Source organism: Branchiostoma lanceolatum, chromosome 10 (assembly GCF_035083965.1).
Source record: "Branchiostoma lanceolatum isolate klBraLanc5 chromosome 10, klBraLanc5.hap2, whole genome shotgun sequence".
Taxonomy (NCBI): Eukaryota; Metazoa; Chordata; class Leptocardii; order Amphioxiformes; family Branchiostomatidae; genus Branchiostoma; species Branchiostoma lanceolatum.
In genome coordinates, this window is record NC_089731.1 from 1,454,161 (window position 1) to 1,476,673 (window position 22,513).

General features: G+C 45.2%; 1 protein-coding gene across 1 annotated transcript in view; it reads right to left on the reverse strand.

Annotated features, from left to right (window-relative positions):
* Positions 1–22,513, reverse strand: part of LOC136443702 (chromodomain-helicase-DNA-binding protein 4-like) — a 38,084-nt gene that overhangs the window by 3,032 nt on the left and 12,539 nt on the right. Inside the window, exons 17-44 of the mRNA XM_066441051.1 lie at positions 22,070–22,270; positions 21,457–21,594; positions 21,034–21,155; positions 20,393–20,566; positions 19,791–19,932; positions 19,379–19,510; positions 18,680–18,797; positions 18,371–18,495; positions 17,843–17,935; positions 17,141–17,285; positions 16,094–16,257; positions 15,557–15,743; positions 14,675–14,767; positions 14,173–14,258; positions 13,375–13,508; positions 11,030–11,174; positions 10,421–10,624; positions 9,771–10,001; positions 9,362–9,466; positions 8,252–8,396; positions 7,684–7,924; positions 6,575–6,707; positions 5,855–5,955; positions 4,929–5,023; positions 3,627–3,778; positions 2,995–3,145; positions 2,370–2,558; positions 622–762 (exon numbers count right to left, since the gene is read on the reverse strand). Of these exons, the coding sequence (XP_066297148.1) occupies positions 622–762; positions 2,370–2,558; positions 2,995–3,145; positions 3,627–3,778; positions 4,929–5,023; positions 5,855–5,955; positions 6,575–6,707; positions 7,684–7,924; positions 8,252–8,396; positions 9,362–9,466; positions 9,771–10,001; positions 10,421–10,624; positions 11,030–11,174; positions 13,375–13,508; positions 14,173–14,258; positions 14,675–14,767; positions 15,557–15,743; positions 16,094–16,257; positions 17,141–17,285; positions 17,843–17,935; positions 18,371–18,495; positions 18,680–18,797; positions 19,379–19,510; positions 19,791–19,932; positions 20,393–20,566; positions 21,034–21,155; positions 21,457–21,594; positions 22,070–22,270 (4,087 nt within the window). The remainder of the gene's footprint in view (positions 1–621; positions 763–2,369; positions 2,559–2,994; positions 3,146–3,626; positions 3,779–4,928; positions 5,024–5,854; positions 5,956–6,574; positions 6,708–7,683; positions 7,925–8,251; positions 8,397–9,361; positions 9,467–9,770; positions 10,002–10,420; positions 10,625–11,029; positions 11,175–13,374; positions 13,509–14,172; positions 14,259–14,674; positions 14,768–15,556; positions 15,744–16,093; positions 16,258–17,140; positions 17,286–17,842; positions 17,936–18,370; positions 18,496–18,679; positions 18,798–19,378; positions 19,511–19,790; positions 19,933–20,392; positions 20,567–21,033; positions 21,156–21,456; positions 21,595–22,069; positions 22,271–22,513) is intronic.

Consider the following 22,513-nt stretch of genomic DNA (forward strand, 5'->3'; position numbering starts at 1 on the left):
TGCAAATGTCTTGCGGGATGTTTTTTTTGTCAAATGTTCTTTTTTTTAATAAGCAGGCAGCATCAAATTATGTACACATCACAATGGTGGGAAGGAGGGAAGTGGGAGGGGCGTTTTGCGAATGACGGTATCGTGGGATGTCTTTATGGTAAATCTTTTTTGTTTCAAGCAGACTGCAACACAATATGTTCACGTCACAATGGTGGGAGGCAGGGACTTGGAAGGGGTGTTTTTGCAAATGACGACAGGATGTTTTTATGTTAAATTTCTAAAAAAAAGCATGTTTCATTACAATGCACACAGCACTATGGTGGCAGGCAGGGATTTTGAAGGGGTGTTTTTGCAAATTACTGTGCTTTGTGGGATGTTTTTGCGTTGAAATTTTTTCAAAAAAGCGGGCTGCATCACATCACATTATGTACGTGGCACATGTGCAATGGTGGCAGGGAGGGGCTTGGAAGGGGTGTTTTTGCAAATGACAGCGGGATGTTTTCATGTTTCTTTTTTTTCCCAAAAGCAGGCTGAGTCACGAACGAAAAAAGCCACGTTCAATCACCAAAGCGTTTACGGACAACGTTTACACGACGACACCTAGGTTTGATTCGGAGGGGGCGTGCGTACCTCCCAGCCCATGCACGAAACTGGGGTCGCCTAGCAGGCCCATGGCCGAGGGGCGGCTCCCGAATAACCCGGAGAGGGAGTTCTGGGAGAGATGCGGAGGAGGGGGCGGCCCGTAGCCCAGCTCCGACCCACCGAGCCCGACTGGAAGGAGAGAGAGGAGGAGGAGAAGAGTTAGCGTGAGTGAGTCAGTCAGGGTGAGAAACAGACAAGAGATTTGGGAACCTTTTCTACAATGTCTTCTTGATGTGACATCCAACAATTTAGCACAGGTGAGTTAGTCGGGCAGGGTGAGAAACAGACAGATTTAGGAACCTGTTTTAGCCATCTTTAAACACTGGTGAATCTTGTGGAGTTATTCAGGGTGCTACCTGCAGTTCTTATTTGATCACCATCTCAAACTAATAACATTTTAGCTGAAATAAAACATGCATGTATCATGTTTTTGAGTTAGCGTGAGTGAGTCAGTCAGGCAGGGTGAGAAACAGACAGATTTGGGAACTGTTTCTAGCCATCTTCATGAGCACTGGTGAATCTTGGTTATTCAGGATGCCGAGTACTACCTGGAGTTCTTATTTGATGTAGTAACATTTTATCTGAACTGCAACTTGCATGCACCATGTTTTTGAAACCCAAACCTGGAAATTCATTTCAAAATACAGTATGGGACAGTCTTTGTTAAGTGCCTAATTGTCTCAAATACAATATGGTTGTCATGTGTTACCTTCTCTTAAACTTTCTTTTTGTACATGTCTTTAAATTTTGGCTGCCACTTTGTAAAGCTCGGGGAGCTCACAGAACAAATTGCAGATAGCATGGTTAGTACAAGCAAGCTCTGCACTACTGTAATTATTGTTTCTTTCACTGTAACTTTAAGTTCACTGTTTTCACTGTCACCTCTGTACCGTGAACTTATCATCACCGTGAAAAACCTGTTTATGATTTCTCCACACATCCTTTCTGTAAATCACTTTCTACCACCGTGAAGTTAAAGAACAGTGAAAATGTAAATTTTTGTTACACAGTGAAAATTTGCTACCGTGAACTTAAAGTGATTTACAGTATTTTCCAAATCACACGAAAAACAAAACTGTGGGCTTCGAAATACTTTGGGTCGTACAAACTTGGTAAGATTGACAAAGAAACCTAGAGTGAGACTAAGCAGCCTAATTTCAGAACCACAATCTTTTCACTGAACAACTTGCAAAAAGGTCCATCTATTTCACACCCTGGTAAGAAATGAGAGAGTAGCAGTTCAGTTTGCAGTTCAGAGATTAGTTGCGGATTAACCTTCAGTCTACAAAGGTACCCTGTTAGAACTAAATTTGTATCGGAAATGGGATTAGGCAGCAGGAAGAAGGTTAATAATAAGGAATGAACAGATTTCTACAGTCAGAGCTAATAATGTTAGAATAATGCAAGAATTTCCAATTGTTAAGTTAAGCATTCCTCCAGGTACCTCTAAAAGAAACAAACCTTTTTCACCTGTAAGTTGGTTTTACCTATGATTCTGTTGTCTCGAAAACAAGCGGTATTAGCTATATTGCTTTGCTTGCCAAATCAGATATCAGCAGCTTTATTTTCAGCTATCTATATCATAGTTATTTTGCAGTGTCTGTTAAAGTAAAAAAAAAAGATTATGTATGTCTTCTACATCTTATTCAAAGTTAGCAGAGTTAGAAGAAATGGCTCTAAGGAGTTCCCTTGAAGTGGATGGCAGTTGGGTTAGGGTTAGATGCAGTAGGACTTACTTGGATTGGAGATGGCGCTGGAGGCGTTGTTGAGCATGGTGCTGTAGTAGTTGCCCGAGGTGGAGGGCGGCTGGGATCCAAGAGGCGAGCTTGTTGGCTGAGACCGGTTCATGGTCAGGTGCTGCTGACCCGGTCGGGGGCCGGATGCTGGGACCTGGATACCGCTTGGAAACTGCTGCACTGACGGAGCTGGGATAAAAGAAGGGACGGTAAAATATCTTAAGCTAGTGGATGTTTGGTTTGGTTTGATACTGTGGGTGGACAAAAGGCTACATTTGAACTGCTGCTGTGGGTGGTTCAGAGTGGTGCCAAAGGGCAAGGGTGAAAGGTTACTGTCATATAGGTCAGAGGTGAGAGGTTACTTACTGTGCGTGGGCATCTGGCTGAAGCTAAACTGCTGTTGCTGTGGGTGGTACTGGTTCAGAGCGGTGGCAAAGGCAAGGTGTAGAGGTGAAAGGTTACTGTCATACAGGTCATAGGTGAGAGGTTACTTACTGTGCGTGGGCATCTGGCTGAAGCTGAACTGCTGCTGCTGTGGGTGGTACTGGTTCAGGGTGGTGGCAAAGGGCAAGGTGTAGAGGTGAAAGGTTACTATCATACAGGTCATAGGTGAGAGGTTACTTACTGTGTGTGGGCATCTGGCTGAAGCTGAACTGCTGTTGCTGTGGGCGGTACTGGTTCAGGGTGGTGGCGAACGGCCCAAAGCCCTGCGTGTGGTAGTTGGCGTAGGGGTTCTGGGAGGCTGGGTTGTACAATCCGCCCTGAGTAGCCTGGCCCTGGGGAAACAGGAAAAAACTCATTAAATATGTATAACTTCAGAAGAAAGAAAAACTGCCTTACCAACTGGCTTTTGCAGTCGATTATGTCTTTGCCTATTGGAGGGTCAGGGCATTGGTCAGGGGTACAAACCCTGGCTGGGTTATACAAAAGACTTGAAAAATGGTACATATACATTCGTTATGGGAAAGTATTTTAGTCTAAAATGCGAACATTTGTCTGATAAAATACAACTTCACTGTGAGGAAAGTGGTCAGTACATCAGAGGAAAGTGAGCTTTGATTCCAATTTTCTTAAAAACAAGTTTGCTCAGTGCAAGGCCACAGGGACCACTTCTGGGCACTGAACTAACACTCACTGAAGCAGCATCTCTTCTCCCTAATTAAGAAACATCAGGCAGCTTTAAAGCAAGTCTACGGAAAAATTCTACAAGCTGCACAATTTATAAACTCACAAGATGTTAAGTGTAAGGAATGTTACCTGTTGGTCAGTCCGGGTTGCCAGGCGGCTCAGGATGCTCCTCTCAGACATCTGCAGCCTGGCTGCGACCGGCGGGACGCGCGACAAGGTGGCTGGGAGCCGGCTTACGTCTGCCTTCATGTCACTCAGCAGCTCCTCTAGCTGGTTCAGCACTGCAGACAGATAAAGGGTGGTTATCATAGGTGGTTATCATCTCGCAGGTGGTCAATATCACCTGAATGTGCCTTTCTCTGGAACGTAAAACATTGTCAAGAATCGTGTGAAAAGCTAGTATTGTGTAACTTTGTTGGACTACCATTACTGTAACAGTATCAAAACTGCATGCTAGCTGTATACTATGTCAAGACTTTTACTTTGTAAAGCTTCATTTTGGGAGATTTTACTTTGCGATCTGCAATTCAGCCTCAGGTTGCCAGGTATTCTTCTTTATAAAATCATTCATTCATTTATATGCAAAAACACTAGGAAGTATATCTGGACACTCAAAAAAGTAGCAATTGTATACATGATTACTGAAATGTGCATTAAACTGAAACAGTTGATGATATATTCCTGTATGTCCCCATGAAGCCCTGTCTGCATCGTGCTTCGTGCAGCCAGGTGCGCAGGTGGACAGGTGTGTCTAGGTGCCTCACAGGTGAGCTGTTACCACGACAACAAACCCACCACTGGTCAACACCATGTCATGCCTAACCATTTAAAACATTCCCTCATTTTCCTTGCTAAACAGATACTGCAGAGGATTTCATTCATTGAAGGTAAGACATTCTGGCAGAACATGACATAATACAAATTAAATTAAACAACAGTTACTGGATATGTTTTATACAGCTTCAGAATTTCAGATAGCAACCACAATCTTTCAGATTTTCAGATCAGATTTTCAAATACCACCTACCATCTTTCATCAGCAACTGTACTTCATCTCGAACCAGTTTATCTCAAATGAACTCAATGAACAGATGAGCTAATCTTCCACTGGTCGTGACAGACGCTATGTACAGTATTTACAGGTTCATTGTACCGGGGAAATTCCCCTAGCTCTTTTCGACAAGCACAATGAACAGTGGACCACGGCTTAACGTCCCGTCCTAAGGACTGCGACCCTTTCCGGTAGCGCGCATGTCGGGTGAGCGACAGCCAGGATCGAACCCGGGGCTTCTACTTCCAGAGGCAAGATCGCTAACCACTGGACTAAGCACGCACCTAGTAGGTGGTTTTTGAAAATCTGATGCTTTATCAAGTTTATCCAGTTGCTTGTTTATTTTGTATGATGTGAATGGCGGTCTCGGGTGTATTTACCTTTGTGCAGCACGGCGTTGGCTGGTTTGTTGCCCGCTAGCGACTCCTTGGACAGGTGCTGGTGGCTCTCCGCCAGGCACTCCACCTCCGCAAACCTAGAAACAAACAAACAAACAATTAAATAAACAAACATCCTCCGCCAGGCCCTTCACCTCTGTAAACCTGGAAACAATTAAATAAACAAGCAAATTAACAAATATTCTCTGCCACACTCAACCTCCACAAGCGCACAACAAACAAATCATTCTCCACATGTGCTGGCTTTTCTGAGCGATTTACACCATACTGTGCATTGTACAAGCAACAGGGCATTTTTTCCTTGCAAACCTGTTTGCAGACAAAATGTCAAGACCCATGGTGGGGGTTCTGGGTCAGGCTCATGCTGCGATGTTCCCATATTATCATAACAACAGCTATGTTACCATACATGTAGTTGCACTTGTGTTCCCATGGTTACTGACCGTGTGTTGAGGGCCATGGAGGGGTGGTTGGGGTCCTGGGTCAGGTTCAGGGTTAGAGGGTAAGGGTTAGAGTGTAAGGTTGAAGTGTACTGACAGTGTGTTGAGGGCCATGGAGGGGTGGTTGGGGTCCTGGGTCAGGGTTAGGGGGTAAGGGTTAGAGGGTAAGGTTGAAGTGTACTGACCGTGTGTTGAGGGCCATGGAGGGGTGGTTGGGGTCCTGGGTCAGGTTCAGGGTTAGAGGTTGAAGGTAAGAGTGTAAGGTTGAAGTGTACTGATCGTGTGTTGAGGGCCATGGAGGGGTGGTTGGGGTCCTGGGGTCAGGTTCAGGGTTAGAGGGTAAGGGTTAGAGGGTAAGGTTGAAGTGTACTGACCGTGTGTTGAGGGCCATGGAGGGGTGGTTGGGGTCCTGGGTCAGGTTCAGGGTTAGAGGTTAAGGGTTAGAGTGTAAGGTTGAAGTGTACTGACCGTGTGTTGAGGGCCATGGAGGGGTGGTTGGGGTCCTGGGTCAGGTTCAGGTAGGCAGCCCTTCTCAGCTGTTCCTCGATCACCAGGGCCTGCTCAAGCAGCTGAACAACAAACAAGCAAGTTTTAGGCTGGGTGGAGTAAAACAGTGTATCTAGGCTAAACGTTTTGAAGATTTACCGAGGCTAAACAGTTGACAAGTAAGCTAATCAGGAGCTAAAAACAACAAAGTATTTTCAACTTAATATCATCAAAGGCCCCGACTCCTACATATTATATAACCACATATAAAGTCTAATTTGTATCAATAGCACCACTCAATGGAATGGAAGTAGACTGGATTGTTAATGCTTGGGTCTGTGGGAAAATAATGGCCACAATGGCCAGGTGGTCCCTTGTGCAGTGGTGGTCACTAGTACAGTTCTGACCGGATTTTGATACACTTGTTTTGCCTTTTGTATTATTACACCGTACAAGGTAGGATATCTTGCAGGGGTTCATCTAAACCAGGAAAGAGGGGCGCTGCACCCTCTTGTTTCAGCCCAGCGCCCCCTTGTTGAATTCAGATTTTAGCTTAATCCCCAGCATACAGCATTCCCTCAGCGATCGATTCTTCCATAAATACATAGAATTCGCTCCCTCGCCTGTGTGTATACTCCCTCTTGTGTAATTTTTCTAGAAAAACCCGTCTTGATAAACAAAAAGCTGAAGAGCGCCCCCTACCTTGAAGCGGCGCGCCAGGAACTTGTTCTTGATCTCCAGGTAGTTGCCCTTGCCCATGTCGCCCTTGAAGGGTTCGTTGATCATGGCGTAGGCGATGTCGTTCTGGATGTCCTGCCAGCGCCCGTAACCATGGCTACCAACTGGTCAAGGACCAACAAATGTAGCGACATAATGTATCAGATTTCCAAACACATAGGGGCTTAGAATCCACACTAGTTTGAAACTGTACATGCAAGGAATGCTAACCCAGTCAGACACAATTTTTTTAATGAAAACCAAAGCATTTATACTGATAATGAAATGCTGAAATGATATCTATGTGCCATTTACCAAGGACATTCTTCATCAATGAAATTTGCTGAGCGACCCGTCAAATGTTTGGTTGCTCAGGGGTCACAGCCACTAGTGCGAAGCGGGTGTAAAGCCAACTGCTGCCCACCCCTGTGCCAGGATCATTGCAGCAGTTCTCAAGGGAGATTTCTTTCTCCCAGTGCGTTTCCCGCTGATGGAATCTTCACCAAAAAACGACCTACGCGAAGTTAATTACACTAGGTGAGACTTACGTCTCCTTAGATACTTAAAAACGACGGTTGCTCAATTCTATTCCAATATATGTTGAGAGACTGTGCGTTGGCGTTCTCCTGCCAGAGCAGTCAACTTAAAGTGAGGAGTTCTGGGATATGCTCCGGAAGTGGAGATGAGGTATGCTTTTGCTTCCGGAGGCTACGAACAACTGTGAAGGCGCACCACCTAGCAGACAGCACGCCATTTACAACTATTGGATACTACTAGTGCTACACACAACTACTAAATGACATTTACCAAGCCAAACAGCGTAACCAAGGACACCGGACGATGCCAGCCAGCAGCCAGTAGTCGTGCTTGCGGTGCCAGATGGCGTTCTCGCGGTTGGGGTATCCCTAACCCCAACATTAACCCTTGCCGTATCTCTAGTTCTAACTATACCTAAACAGATGATGGGATCATTACATAACCAAGAATACCGGATGATGCCTGCTTGTTCTATTCCTAACCCTAACCCTAACCAGTGCCATAAGATCATGAAATCATGATTAACAACATTTGTTAACCTGCGTAACTAAGGATACCGGACGATGCCAGCCAGCAGCCAGTAGTCGTGCTTGCGGTGCCAGATGGCGTTTTCGCGGGTCGGCTGTAGCGCTCGCTGCTCGTTCTGCCAGAGCGTATGCAGCTCCGTGAACCCGCCGTCCGCGATGTTGAACTTGAACCCTCGCTTCTCCTCCTTCTGTTCTTCTTCCTTGGGTTTCTCTGAGGGCTCGGCGGATTTGGGCTTCTTCTCCGGCTCTTCTGTGGAGTCAGCTGGAACCTCTGTAATCAGAAGTAAGGACAGTAAGGAAAGTGTGGCGTCGGGGTGTAGGGTGTCGAATGGCCTAGTTGCTTCAATAACTTACAAATGTACTTTTCAATGATCAAACCCATTACTTCATATTATCCCCTTTTCTCAATTGTTCATAAATTATCAAACGTGAAAGGAAAGAAAGTATTTGCCTTAAGTTTTTATACAACCTTCCTTTTAATAAAAAATACTTTAATTCATAAGTTGCCAAATAATTATGAGATCCTGTAGACTTATTTATTGACACTTTTAAAATCAAATCTTAGGATAGCATTAAGATCTTTTGAGTCTTATTTCACCTTTCTTCTCAGTGGTCTCCTTCTCTTTCTCCTCCTCCTTAGTCTCTTCCTTCTTCTCCTCCCCTTCAGCTGCCTCCTTCTTCTCATCTGTCTCCATGGCAACCGCCTCCTCCTTTCCTTCCTCCTTGGCTTCCTTACTTTCCTCCTATGGTTATGGATAAAAAAAAAGAAAACATATTTTATAGAATTTCCCTTTACAGAATTAGGTGTATCAAATTTTTCACTTCCCTAAATTGGGATTATTGATAGCTGAAAGACACCTGGTCTGGTTTTAGCTACCGATATTCTCCTCAGTTCAAATCAACTGTGATAGCCAAGACCCCGTTCTTTTTGTCAGATGCAATGAAGAGTGGATCACAGCTTAGCATTGCGGACCCTAATAAAATGCAAGTTAACAAGTGTATCTATATACAGAAGCCGGTATAAATGACATTTGGCTTAACAAGCCAGCTTCACAGGCACACTGCGCAACAGCAGCTGGTTTTATTACACCGAACAACCTGTCACATCTAACCTTTGCACATCTAGCTGTCTCTCTTCTTCTCCTGTAACCCAGCCTGTTTATTATTATTTCAACTTCTTCAACTTATTAGGCCCCCAGATAACCCCGCAAGGGGCAAAGTAGGGGGGGAGGAGGTCCCGGGCTAAGGCGGGCAGGCCTCCAGCCTGGCACGGAAAGACTCAACGGTGGGAGTCGTAACAACCGCGCCAGGCAGGGCATTCCACTCTGGTATGGTGCGAGGGAAAAAAGAATATTTAAATGAGTCTGTTTTAGCGTTGATTGTTCGGAATTTTAGAGTGTGGCTACCGCGGGTGCGCCCCTGGGCTGGTTTCAGAAGATTGTCTGTGTTTATATTAATGTAGTTATTGACTAGTTTATAGAGAAAGGTGAGGCGGGCGTTCCTCCTCCTTTCAGAGAGAAGGGGCTACTGCAGGTCATTGAGCATTTGTGTCACGCTGCTAGTCCTACATCTAGCTGTGCATGCTGTTTAAAGCTATTCTAGTGAGGATGCCCTCACAGTTGAGATTGAAAATATTTAGTGAGAAAGATTGAGAAAGTATTGGAGCGCTACTAAGATTGATACAACAAGCTTTTGTTTCATGTCCCACCTTCTCTGCCTCCGGTTTCTCCTCCTTGGTGGTGGAGTCTGCGTCCGTCTCCATGGGCTCAGCTTTCTCCTCCGGCTTCACTTCAGACGTCGACGGCTCCTCCTGCTGGGGATATCAATCAATCAATTAATAAATCTATCACTTTCACTTCTGAGGTGAAGGGCTCCTCCTGCAGGTTGAAGTTTAAAACATTTTATGGAGCAGGGATTCTTTGTTGCTGTTGAGAATCTTAGCTACTGAATCCCTTATTGGAAAACACCCGAATAATCTAATTTCTTCTTCAATCCTCCAAACAAAAAATTTTTCTTAACACGTCGGCCCAATGCTTGATAGTTTTGTTCGAGCATAAGTCGCCAGAATGTTTTTCAAACATCACTCTTATTTCAATCTTTTATTTTCAAAAACTTACCTTTTCTTGTTTCTCAGGTTCCTTTTCCTCTGGAGGTTTTGCCTCTTCGGTTGCTGCAGGCTTCTCGTCGCTAGGTGTGGCTTCAGCTTCCTTCTTTTCCTCCTTCTTTTCTTCCGTCTCTCCGTCTTTTTTCTCTGCTGTTTCTTCTGTTTTTTCTTTGCTGGGCTCTTCTTCCTTTGCAGGCTCCTCAGCAGATGCTGGCTTTGCTTCTTTGGTGTCTGATGACTCAACCTGATGGTGTACAAAGTGTGAAATGTATTTATTCAATATACAATGCTGGCCTTAATATAATTGTAGAAACATTTAATACAGAATCCCAATAACAATTTGTGGGCAAAAATACTAGCAGCTACTGTAAGGGTCATAAATGCTTGATTAAACAAAATGTTAAACCTACGAATGTTCATTTTATTCAGAGCATGTTGAAAGCCCTATGCTGTAACTCATTCATTGATGTAAACGACGTTTTACATGTAAGTGTCATTTGAAAGAGCATGCTTTCTTCATGGTAGACTTATGTTTGTCTTATGCAGTTACAGAAATATCTAACTTGTGAAAGGTGTTTTTCGAAGTCAAAGTCATGTGAGTTATAGATATTTGGGCTGAAAAAGGTTAGCCTTCCAAACTTGGTGTCTTTTCAAAGGTGTTACCTGTGGGGTTGCAGCGCGAGAAGGTTCCTCCGAGCCCGGCTGGGATTTCGGCGTCGCCTCTCCCGGAGTGCTGACGGCGCTCGGTGTAGCGGTTGCAGACGCAGATGCACCAGCCAGGGACGGGATGATCGCCGCTAGCGCCTCGTTGTTGGTGAACAGCTCAGGCATACTGTATTTCCCGTTGATGTGCTCAAACTCCTTCGTCTGGGGAAAATTATTGGGAATGTTTTGCTTAAAAAAGGATATACATATTACCTTATATCATTGGAAAAATTCAATATACAGCAAGTTAGTGAAATCCCATGGTAAACTTTTATCAACTTTACCGCAGTGCAAGAGTTTGGAGTGTGCTTGCAATTATGGAAATCTATCATTTTACCTCGAAATGCTGACTAAAATGAGACAAGTTTTGGAAGCTTCTTTAGCAAATCCCTGGGCTACAGTCTGTAGCTTAAATACATTTGGCAAGAAAGGTATTATGAATTAATTTATTACATGCACTGTCACATTCTTCCTGGCAATTTTCAAAAGTGTTGACTGTCCTAGTCAGGCTAATGACCCTGACGAGATGCCCTTTGATCCACTATGACCCTTTGACCTTTGACCCACCTTCTTCCTAATAAGGCTCATGACCCCGATGCGGGTCAGCACGTGCTGGCGGGACAGCCCCTCCCTCGGCACGCCGTCCGCAAACGTCTCGGCGTTGTCGGCGCCCGGCTCGCACAGGTGACGCATGAACAGGGACACGTACGCCCTGCGGAGAGAAATAACGATACGTAAGGCATGAACAGGGACACGTACGCCCTGCGGAGGGGAATAACGATACGTAAGGCATGAACAGGGACACGTACGCCCTGCGGAGGGGAATAACGATACGTCAGGCATGAGCAGGGACATGTACGCCCTGCGGAGGGGAATAACGATACGTAAGGCATGAACAGGGACATGTACGCCCTGCGGAGGGGAATAACGATACGTAAGGCACGAGCACAGGTGACGCATGAACAGGGACACGGACGCCCTGCAGAGAGAAATAACGATACGTAAGGCATGAACAGGGACACGTACGCCCTGCGGAGGGGAATAACGATACGTCAGGCATGAGCAGGGACACGTACGCCCTGCAGAATGGAATAACGATACGTAAGGCACGAGCACAGGTGACGCATGAACAGGGACACGGACGCCCTGCAGAGAGAAATAACGATACGTAAGGCATGAACAGGGACACGTACGCCCTGCGGAGGGGAATAACGATACGTCAGGCATGAGCAGGGACACGTACGCCCTGCGGAGGGGAATAACGATACGTAAGGCATGAACAGGGACACGTACGCCCTGCAGAAAGGAACAACGATACGTAAGGCATGAACAGGGACACGTACGCCCTGCGGAGGGGAATAACGATACGTAAGGCATGAACAGGGACACGTACGCCCTGCGGAGGGGAATAACGATACGTCAGGCATGAGCAGGGACACGTACGCCCTGCGGAGGGGAATAACGATACGTAAGGCATGAACAGGGACACGTACGCCCTGCGGAGGGGAATAACGATACGTCAGGCATGAGCAGGGACATGTACGCCCTGCGGAGGGGAATAACGATACGTAAGGCATGAACAGGGACACGTACGCCCTGCGGAGGGGAATAACGATACGTAAGGCATGAACAGGGACACGTACGCCCTGCAGAAAGGAACAACGATACGTAAGGCATGAACAGGGACACGTACGCCCTGCGGAGAGGAATAACGATACGTCAGGCATGAACAGGGACACGTACGCCCTGCGGAGAGGAATAACGATACGTCACGCATGAACAGGGACACGTACGCCCTGCGGAGAGGAATAACGATACGTCAGGCATGAACAGGGACACGTACGCCCTGCGGAGAGGAATAACGATACGTCAGGCATGAACAGGGACACGTACGCCCTGCGGAGGGGAATAACGATACGTAAGGCATGAACAGGGACACGTACGCCCTGCGGAGGGGAATAACGATACGTCAGGCATGAACAGGGACACGTACGCCCTGCGGAGGGGAATAACGATACGTAAGGCATGAACAGGGACACGTACGCCCTGCGGAGGGGAATAACGATACGTCAGGCATGAACAGGGACACGTACGCCCTGAGGAAAGGAATAACGATACGCAAGGCACGAAGAAGGCAATCAGAGATGGCAGACTTCACCCCTTGCAGGCCTAAAGGTAACCAAAGTCAACTGCGGATGCATCAACAGACATACACGCACACACAAACCACATACACGCACACACACACACATACAACACACACACACACATCCACACACACACACACACACACAATCACCACATACACTCCTACACACTGACACACACACCAAAAGCATCATTTCATTTTGCGTTGTGTACATATCTGGTAGTTAAACACGCACCACTACCAGTGGACTAGCCCCCCGCTGTAGTGATAAAGTTGTGTGGCCCAGGGCTACCGAAACGGAGATGGGTGTCGCCTTATGCACCGTCTGGTGCGGGGAGGACTTTAACTTTTTTTTTTAACATATCTAATGATAGCAACACATGCACGATAAAAAAAACAGCATCTCACTCCTTTGAGGTGAACTAACAACAAAAAAACAGGTCTGACATGGTACATAAATAACAGGCTGCTGACCTGAAGTTCTTCTCAGACTTGCCGCGTAGGTCCCTGAACACACACATGCTCTCTCTCACAGACACACACACACATACATACACACACACACACTAACAACCTGCTGACCTGAAGTTCTTCTCAGACTTTCCGCGCAGGTCCCTGAACACACGCGTGCTCACACACACACACATACACACACACAATAACAGGCTGCTGACCTGAAGTTCTTCTCAGACTTGCCGCGCAGGTCCCTGAACACAACACACATGCTCACACACATACACACACACAATAACAGGTTGCTGACCTGAAGTTCTTCTCAGACTTGCCGCGCAGGTCCCTGACGAGCCACTGAGAGTTGAACGCGTCCTGGGGAGGCATGCCGTAACGCATCACGGCGTTCAGGAAGGCCTTACGCTGACGGGCATTGAACCCGAGGACCTGTGAACACAACAAAACTGTGGTGTGAGACCGTAACGCATTACGGCCTTACGCTGACGGGCATTGAACCCGAGGACCTGTAAACACGACAAAACTGTGGTGTGAGACCATAACGCATCACGGCATTCAGGAAGGCCTTACGCTGACGGGCACTGAACCCGAGGACCTGGAAGGGCAAGGTCAATGTTTAACACACTAACAGTGTCAACAAAACTGTGGTGTGAGACCATAACGCATCACGGCGTTACGCTGATGGGCATTGAACCCAAGGACATGCAAACACAACAACACTCGTAGGAATTTAGGCCTTACACTGTCAACAAAATCGTGGTCTGAGACCGTATAACGAATCGTGGCATTCAGGAAGGTCTTATGTTGACGGGCAATGTAAAACTGAAATTGGACAGTAACAGAGCTAGTTTTGGGAGCCATCGTCACGTGACAGGACCGGGTAAGTGTCCAGCCAGCAAAGATGGCTCCACAACCTTAAGTATCAAAATATAGTGGCTTTTTTTATGTTCACGTTGTTGAGGTCTGGCAATTCAGTATATAAAAAAAAGTATGAAATATAGTGGATGAACATGAATGCATTAAGAAAGTCAAACCGGGCACAGCGCTACCTACTGATTGTTCACAGTATTGCAGGTGTGAAAATACGATTTACCTCGATTTGACCTCCAACCCTGGCCAGTAGAGGGGGCAGCTTGTCGGACTCTTTGGTCGGATAGTTTCGCTTTCCCACTCGACGTGCTGCAAACACAATAAATAAACAATTGAACGGCGTTGCAAAACAAGCAAATAAACAATCAAGTCGTCAACTACACATGGAAGATACACTGACATCTGTAGCTTTGAATCTATCCTACTCTACCTCCGGTTTGCTCTTCTGGTCACTTTTACGCAGATTTGTCAGACCCGTCACCATTGAAATTTATCTATTTATTGTCTGGGAAATGTCTGGTTTACATATACATCTTATGTTATTTCAGAAATCAAATATTTACGTTATTTCAGAAATCAAATATTAACCTGTTAAGCTGTCCTATGAATATTGAATACTTAAGTACATTTTCAACCTCAAACTTACATCACCACCCAAACCTTCTTCCCCCTCTTACCGCAAAATTGAGTCCTTGCAAAAATAAATGAATTTACGGTAAATTTACCTTCCGATTTATCCTCAAAGTCTTCATCATCTGTCCCCTCTTCTGACCCGATGGAATAGTCTGACTGGTAGTCCGACAGGTCGCCCTGCCACGCTGCACAGAAAAGGTTGAAGGTCAACATTTGCAAGCAAATACAGCATATTTCACTCCCAATCTCTACCTTCTGCAAAATGGACTATTTTAAGTTATTCGTGTCTGCACTGAAGCTGTGTGTTAAGCCGAATGGCGGTTATACCGGCTATATATTATATACAGATACATGTTCAGATTTGGGTTGTGAAATAAGAACTTTGTAATTATTGAGCTATCAACCTGAGTAAACTACCTACGAATCTTATCAAGAGGTGTTACATAAATGAAGGTTAGATCATTCAGTCAGAACATAACATTATACTAAAGAAGAAACCAAACAACTTCTTTAAACAGGCAGACGTTCTAGATGGCATCCACTCTCTTTCATCAGTGACTGTGAATGGGTCTGAAGCAGGCTTTTAGCTAGGATTTATAGACGGGTCCTCTGTGCGTCAAGCTGAAAAAGAGGGCGCCCAATTCCTTGTTATTTCAGTATCAGGCGTCCAAATGACCCATGGACGCATGCCTAGATAAAAGCCTGGTCTGATGACAAGTGTTCTGTAAATGCGTTTAAGTCTGCGTGTTTTTATTTCGCGCTAAGGGGAAAATGAAGTGTTTGCAGTGTTTTTAAGTTCACGGCAGTGCTTAAGTATACTGCTACAGTATTGGACAGAAATGTTTGCGGTGGTTTTATGTTCGCGGTGAAACGGTCTCCGCGAAAACCGTGAACATAAAAACCCCGCGAACATTTCTGCATTTACCTGTAAATCTATTTTAAAAGTAATCAGTTCTCTGATTAGTTTTAATTACGTTTACCGGATTCCTCCTCCTGCGCGGCGTCGTTGTAGTTGACCTGCTTGCGGATGCGCTTGCCCTTGCCGAGCGTGCGGGCCAAGTCCTCCTGCTGCTGCTCGTAGTGGTGGCGCAGAAGTTTCTCCCAGTAGTCTGGGTCGCACTGCTCCACCTCATCCTTTATCACCTCTCGCTCTATCTCTTCCTGATGGAGGGAAGGAGAGAAAGGGTTGAGTAAAAGCTTTGTTTCCCAAACAACTGACCTATGACATGGTTGGACTCTGATGTCTGACAGAACTCTATGCGTAAGAAACTTTTAGGAGGCACAAGCACTCTTACAATGAAGGACCTTCAACACAGTTTTCATTCTGGTCTTTCTGAGCCATAACTGAACTTTAAACCATGATGTTGAACTATGACCTATGATATTGACCTCTTCATTCAGCTTGAATGACCTTCAAGGAAGACACAAACTCTTTCACCTTTTGCAATGACGCATCTATGCCATGACTGAACTTTGACCTGTGATGTTGCACTATGACCCTTGACACTGACCTCTTCATTCTGGTCCTTCATGACGTAGGCCGCGACCTTGAAGGAGGACAGGTACTCGTTGAGCTCAGACTCCTTCTCGATGAGTCCCTCCTGACTGCGGTCCAGCAGCGAGTTGATGGCCGACTCGTCATAGTGGATGGCGGTACCTTCGTCTCCATCCTCTCCTGAAAGGGGAATAGATCAATCATTACATTTTGCACCAATGAGAAGCCAAGGTTATGGTAGAGGGGGATAGAGTATGAGGAAGAGTGTTGTTGATGGTTGATCATTATATGTTGCATCAAAAAGGGACAGTTGTTTTATTTGTTTGTTTGTATTGTACCCTCCTCTACATCTTCTCCTGAAGGGTATGGATGATACAGGGCTTGATATTCAATTTTGGGAATAGGTCACACAAAACGTTTTGGTTACACACCTTATAAACAAATCAGTCGGAATTCTATTGCTAACTTCTCATTTCTACATAAATAATACAACAATACCTTTCTTGACACTTCAATGTCAAGAATATGTTGTATACGTCTGCACAATTACAGTATTTTATCAAACATTACCCAACACAAATATGTAGCCAGTCAAAAATGCACCCAGTATTTCAGGAATTTGCAAGAGGCTGTTGATAGAGGAAGAGAGCGACAATAAGAGGAAACTGCCAAAGCAGGATCCTGTAAAGGAGAATCAGCACATTTCTGTAAAACCTTTTCGTGTCCAAGATAAAGGAAAGGAATGTGATCTCGCTCCAGTTTAGCTCACTGAAGAGCTATTCTTCCACTAGTCTTGACAGAGAAGACAGACACTATGTACAGTATTCACAGCTTCATTGTACCGGGGAAATTCCCCTAGCTCTTTTTGACGAGTACAATGAACAGTGGACCACGGCTTAACGTCCCGTCCTAAGGACTGCGACCCTCTTCAGTAGCCTGCATGTCGGGTGAGCGACTCAGCCGGGATCGAACCCGGGGCTTCTAGTTCCAGAGGCAAGATCGCTAACCACTGTGCTACGCACGGTACAATTATAGGATTCCTAACATGATGTAGCAAACCGACCTTCCTGAATGGGTTCGTCCTTGAAGAGTTCTTCTGTTCCGAAGCGCAGGATGTCGTCCAGCTCCTGTTTGGACATGGAGGTGGACTTGGAGCCCAGCCCGGGGCGCACCACAAGATGGGTCAACATCATCTTCTTCTTGGCAACCTGCAAATCAATCAATCAATCAATTAATCATCAATCATAGGATGGAGGTGGACTTTGAGCCCACAAGATGGGTCAACATCATCTTCTTGGCAACCTGGAAAGATACAGATATTTGTGTAAAATATCTGTGATTGTGTGTAACGCGTTGTCCCAAGTGCCTGAAAGTTTGATGCATAGACCTCCTTTCCTGTTGAGGGCCGGATTGTACATTCTCTCAGATATTGCTTCTCTAACTCTCCGTTCGAACCAACATACACAAAATAGTTCTTGTCTTAGAAACTCACGATTTGAACAAGGTTCACTATAAAACTACAGTGTTCTAAGGTTTTACCGCCCCCTAGCTTCCAGCTGAGACACCTCTAAATTGCGCACTCAATACTTAATGCATTGTTTTATATTGTTTCATGCTATGAATTGCCTTAGTGTATTATTGTTGTATTCAGTGTAATTGTAATGTTGAGTGGTCCGCAACATCAGCTTGTCTGCCTGGTGTTCCAGTGTGTATCGTATTGTTGCAATTTTTTATGAAGATAAAGACTAAGGTTTATCGTTCCTACCTGTGTGATCCTCTCCTCCACAGAAGCCCTGGTAACAAAGCGGTAGATCATCACCTTGTTGCACTGCCCAATACGATGGGCTCGACTGAAGGCCTGCGTTAGACGGAGAATACAGTTACATTAATCACATGCCTTGTCAATCACTCACATTTTCACTTACAGAGACATCCCTTATGAAATATTACTATTGGTTGACTTACATTTTTGCATTCTAGAACAAAAACTAAGATTGTTTAAGAAAAAACTAGAATGAAATTTCTGGCAAAGTGTTTTTTCTGAAAGTCTTCTATTGACTACACAATATGTAGCTAGCTTGAAATTTTTCATCCCAATTCTCATTGACGGAAAGATCTTCAATCTTTTTTTCTGTCACCTTGTACAAACTTCTATTAATCTATTCAAATATTTACTGATAGCTTTTAAGGGTAGTCCCTTCAGTTAACTGTCAGTGAGTAAGTGATTTCCAAGGGAGCGCTTAGATGGTAAAAACATTTTACGTTAAAACCATTTTCTTTCTGTTCGACCCACCTGGATGTCGTTGTGCGGGTTCCAGTCCGAGTCGTAGATGAACACGGTGTCTGCCGTGGCCAGGTTAATCCCCAGGCCACCCGCGCGGGTCGACAGCAGGAACACGAAATGGGGGGACCCGGGAGCTGAGGGGTTAAACAGTTCAAGAAGAATTGTATAATTTGCAACAGGATTTAACTTAGTATCTTTTATATTTTTTTTGTATTTACTGTAAATAGACAGTTGTAATAGACAAAAACAAGGACTGCTTATCCTCATGCAACTCTTCCAACTGCTATCTGAAACGTCTGACCCTTTAAATTGTCTCACCGTTGAATCTATCAATGGCGTCCTGGCGTAGAGAGCCGGTGACTCCGCCGTCGATGCGCTCGTACTTATACCCCTCCGCCTCACAGAAATCCTCCAGGATATCCAGCATCTTCGTCATCTGTAACCATGGTAACAACAAACGTCAACCAGGATATCCATCATCATATTTTCCTCTCCATTCAAGACCACGTCACGTTTTGCAAGAACAATGCTGCTGCCTTAAACCTTGATTTTGTTCAGCATCTAATGACGCATAATTTCTTGTGTGCTCATGACCCTCTAAAGATGAGCAGGTGCTGACCTGTGAGATGAGCACCCAATTGCCCCAAATAACCTGACCTTTAACCCCCTCACCTGTGAGAAGATGAGCACCCGATGACCCCACATGTCCTTTGACCCTTAACCCGCTGACCTGAGAAGATGAGCCCCCAGTGACCCTACATTACCTCTGACCCATGATCCACTGACCTGTGAGAAGATTAGCCCCCAATGACCCTACATTACCTCTGACCCTTGACCCACTGACCTGTGAGAAGATGAGCCCCCAATGACCCTACATTACCTCTGACCCATGACCCACTGGCCTGTGAGAAGATAACCCCCCAATGGCCCTACATTACCTCTGACCCTTGACCCACTGGCCTGTGAGAAGATTAGCCCCAATGACCCTACATTACCTCTGACCCTTGACCCACTGACCTGTGAGAAGATGAGCACCCGATGACCCTGTGCCTGCAGCTTCTTCAACATCCTGCCGAGAACCATCAGCTTCCCGCAGTTCTTCTTCAGGCCACTCCCCTCGTAGGCGTGGTTGCTAAGGCGTGGCGCTTCCTGGTAACAAAAACAACAGAATTGTGTAAGATTAAAAAATTCAGCGCAGTGGAACAGCAAAGGAACTTCGAAAAATGGAATTGACAACCAAAATGTCTCTCTCTTCTTAAGTTCATTATTGTGAATAAACAGTAAAAAAAAAGATTTCATTAAGTTCGTTTTATAATGTCCGGAAATATCTTTTGATATATTTGAGCGAAAATAGCCCACCAAAACTTTGGCCCATAATGTAAATGCCCCTCATGTTTATTCATTTGTTTGTTTGTTTGTGAGCCATTACCATGGCAGCAGTCGGGAACAGGTACGGGTGGTTGCAGCACTTCTTCAGGTCCATCATGACGTTGAGCAGTGAGACGTGGTGCCCGCTGCCCTTCGTGTTCAGCGCCTCGAAGTTACGCGTCAGAATCCACTTGTAATATTTCCTTGGACAGAAGAAAAGAGAATATTGAATTCAGTTTAACAAGAATGCAAGGAAAGAACGTTCCTTGAGTTTGAACAACCAATCTCTTTGGACACTGGCCTTACAGCCTTCGCCCCAGAGTTTGTGGCAGTTCACCTCTAGGCCAGGAGACGGATTTGCAAAAAGTACCGATAGGAGCTAAAAATTCTCAGCCACCATGAAAATCAGTCATCACAGCCTCGAACACCATGGTAACCGACAGATCAAAGTCTGACATGGTCCACTGTTATCACTTAAATTTATGCATAAAGTGACAGGACTAGGATGTTCCCAATTCTCCTGACTAAGAGAACTAGGTGTTGGCATCTAGGGGCCTGCCCCGAGGAATGTGACTTAGTCTGCTTGGAGATTATGGCAGCCAGTCCCTGGAGTGTAGGAAAGGGCTCCGCCCCTGTGGTGTTACCAAAAAACTATTTTCTTACTTCTGCAAGGGGGCCAGCTCCACTCGGACGATGAACTCACTCTTGGCCGGGATTCCTTTAAGAACATCGGCCTTAAGACGTCTCAGGAGATGCGGCCCCAGCATGTCGTGGAGCTTGGAGATCTTCTCGTCCTTCGACATGTCTTGGAACTCCTCAAGAAACTCCTGAAGGTTACTGAAGGTCAAGACATAGAATATTCATCAAATGAATTGTAATATGCCATCTGATTGGTTCTCCCTATCCAACCAATGTGTAACGAATTATTTGATTGGATAACAGTTACTGAAAGACAAGGCATACAACATTTATCAAAAATAATGTATCAGGCCATCTGATTGGTCTTCCCTATCCAAATAATATGTAACAGATTATCTGATTGGATAACAGTGTCTGAAGCCAAGACGCCCCGATCAACAATTACCAAGTTGGCTACTTTCTTAAACGCCAGTTACCCGCAGCCTCTTAGACATGACTGAAATGTCCATCAAAAAAAAATTGAAAAGGGAGATACAACACGTAGTCCGAAGAAAGTTAGTCTGTTTTTAAGCTAACCTTTAGCACGCTGAAGTAGCACCGTTTGACACCCGATTCCTTATTGGTTACAGAGTTAGGCAGCAGGGAGAAGGTTAAGAAATACTTACTTGAATCTCTGAGGAGACAGGAAGTTGAGGAGATGGAAGAGTTCCTCCAGGTTGTTCTGCAGGGGAGTTCCCGTCAGAAGGAGCTTGTAGGCGATCTTGTAGTTGTTTAAGATTCGGAAAAACTGAAAAGGAAAAAACAAGTCTTCATACAAGTGTTTATACAAAGCTAAAGATGGAAGGATGCAAAAAGTTTGGTTTATATTGACTTGGGATTGACCATTCAGGGCTCGAAATTGTCAATCTGAAAACGTCTTTCTGAAGCTGACACCTTCCACCATCTCACTGGCGAGTTTGTTTGGTCAGATGTAGTCATTAACGCAAGTTAGAAAGCGATTTGTCGGGTCATGGCTGATACGAATCTGAGTTTCAATACGATTCACGTGGTTTGATTGGTTGGGGTGTAACATGTGTTTGTTTGTTTACCTTAGACTGGTTGTTCTTGAGTCTGTGTGCTTCATCCACGACCAGCACAGACCAGTTGATGGACTGAAGCGTCGCCGTGTCGATGGAAATCAGCTCGTAGGAAGTCAGCAGGACGTGGAACTTCACCAGGCTGTCTTTCTGCAGGGCAAAAACAAAAAAACTTTCTATTCCTCTGATTCACACCACTATACTGTACAACTACCAGCCTCTAAGTCATTCTACAGTAAGCCTTTTTTCCATGAACTGCAAAACTCTGGAATTCCCTCCCAGCCCACTGCTTTCCCCCCGAATACAACCTACATGTACAAACCTTCAAAACAAACACACACCGCTGTCTCTCACCTATGCCACATTAGTTCAATGCCGAGAGTGGCCTCTTACGGCCTTGCATTGAGCGAGATCGTTAAAAAAACAAACCTCCTTTTTATTATTATTATTATAATTATTATCAAATCATTGTGTGTACGTTAGGGACCTTATTTGTATATATGCGTAGTTTTCAACACTGTAGTTGTATGTGCTGTGTTAGACGCCCAAAATCAGCTACTGCTGCCTGGGTGGTCATGTATTGCCTGTTGCAATTTGCATTAAAAAAAAAAATTAAAAAAAATACCTTCATCTTCTGAGCCTTCTTCCCTCCCTTCACCGCGTCGTCATCAAAACAGAACTCGTGCTCGCGGATCACGCTGCGGCTGTCCTTGTCCCCGCAGTAGGTCACCACGTACATGTCCGGCGCCCAGAACTCAAACTCACGCTCCCAGTTGATGATGGTGGAGAGGGGAGCGCTGATCAGAAACGGTCCCTTGCTGTGGCCCTGGGAAGGTTTATCAATAACCAAGAAATTAACAAGTTAATGACCAAATAATTAACTAGTTATTATAAGGTCAATAACAGCACTCCCAGTTGATGATGGTGGAGAGGGGGGGGCGCTGATCAGAAACGATGCGTTAAAAAAACAGATGTTCTGAATGTTCTTCCCTAGGCCCATCTTGTCGGCTAGGATGGTGTCTGTCCCCTTGCTCTAACTTTCTTACAAGCATCTTACTTTCTTAAGATG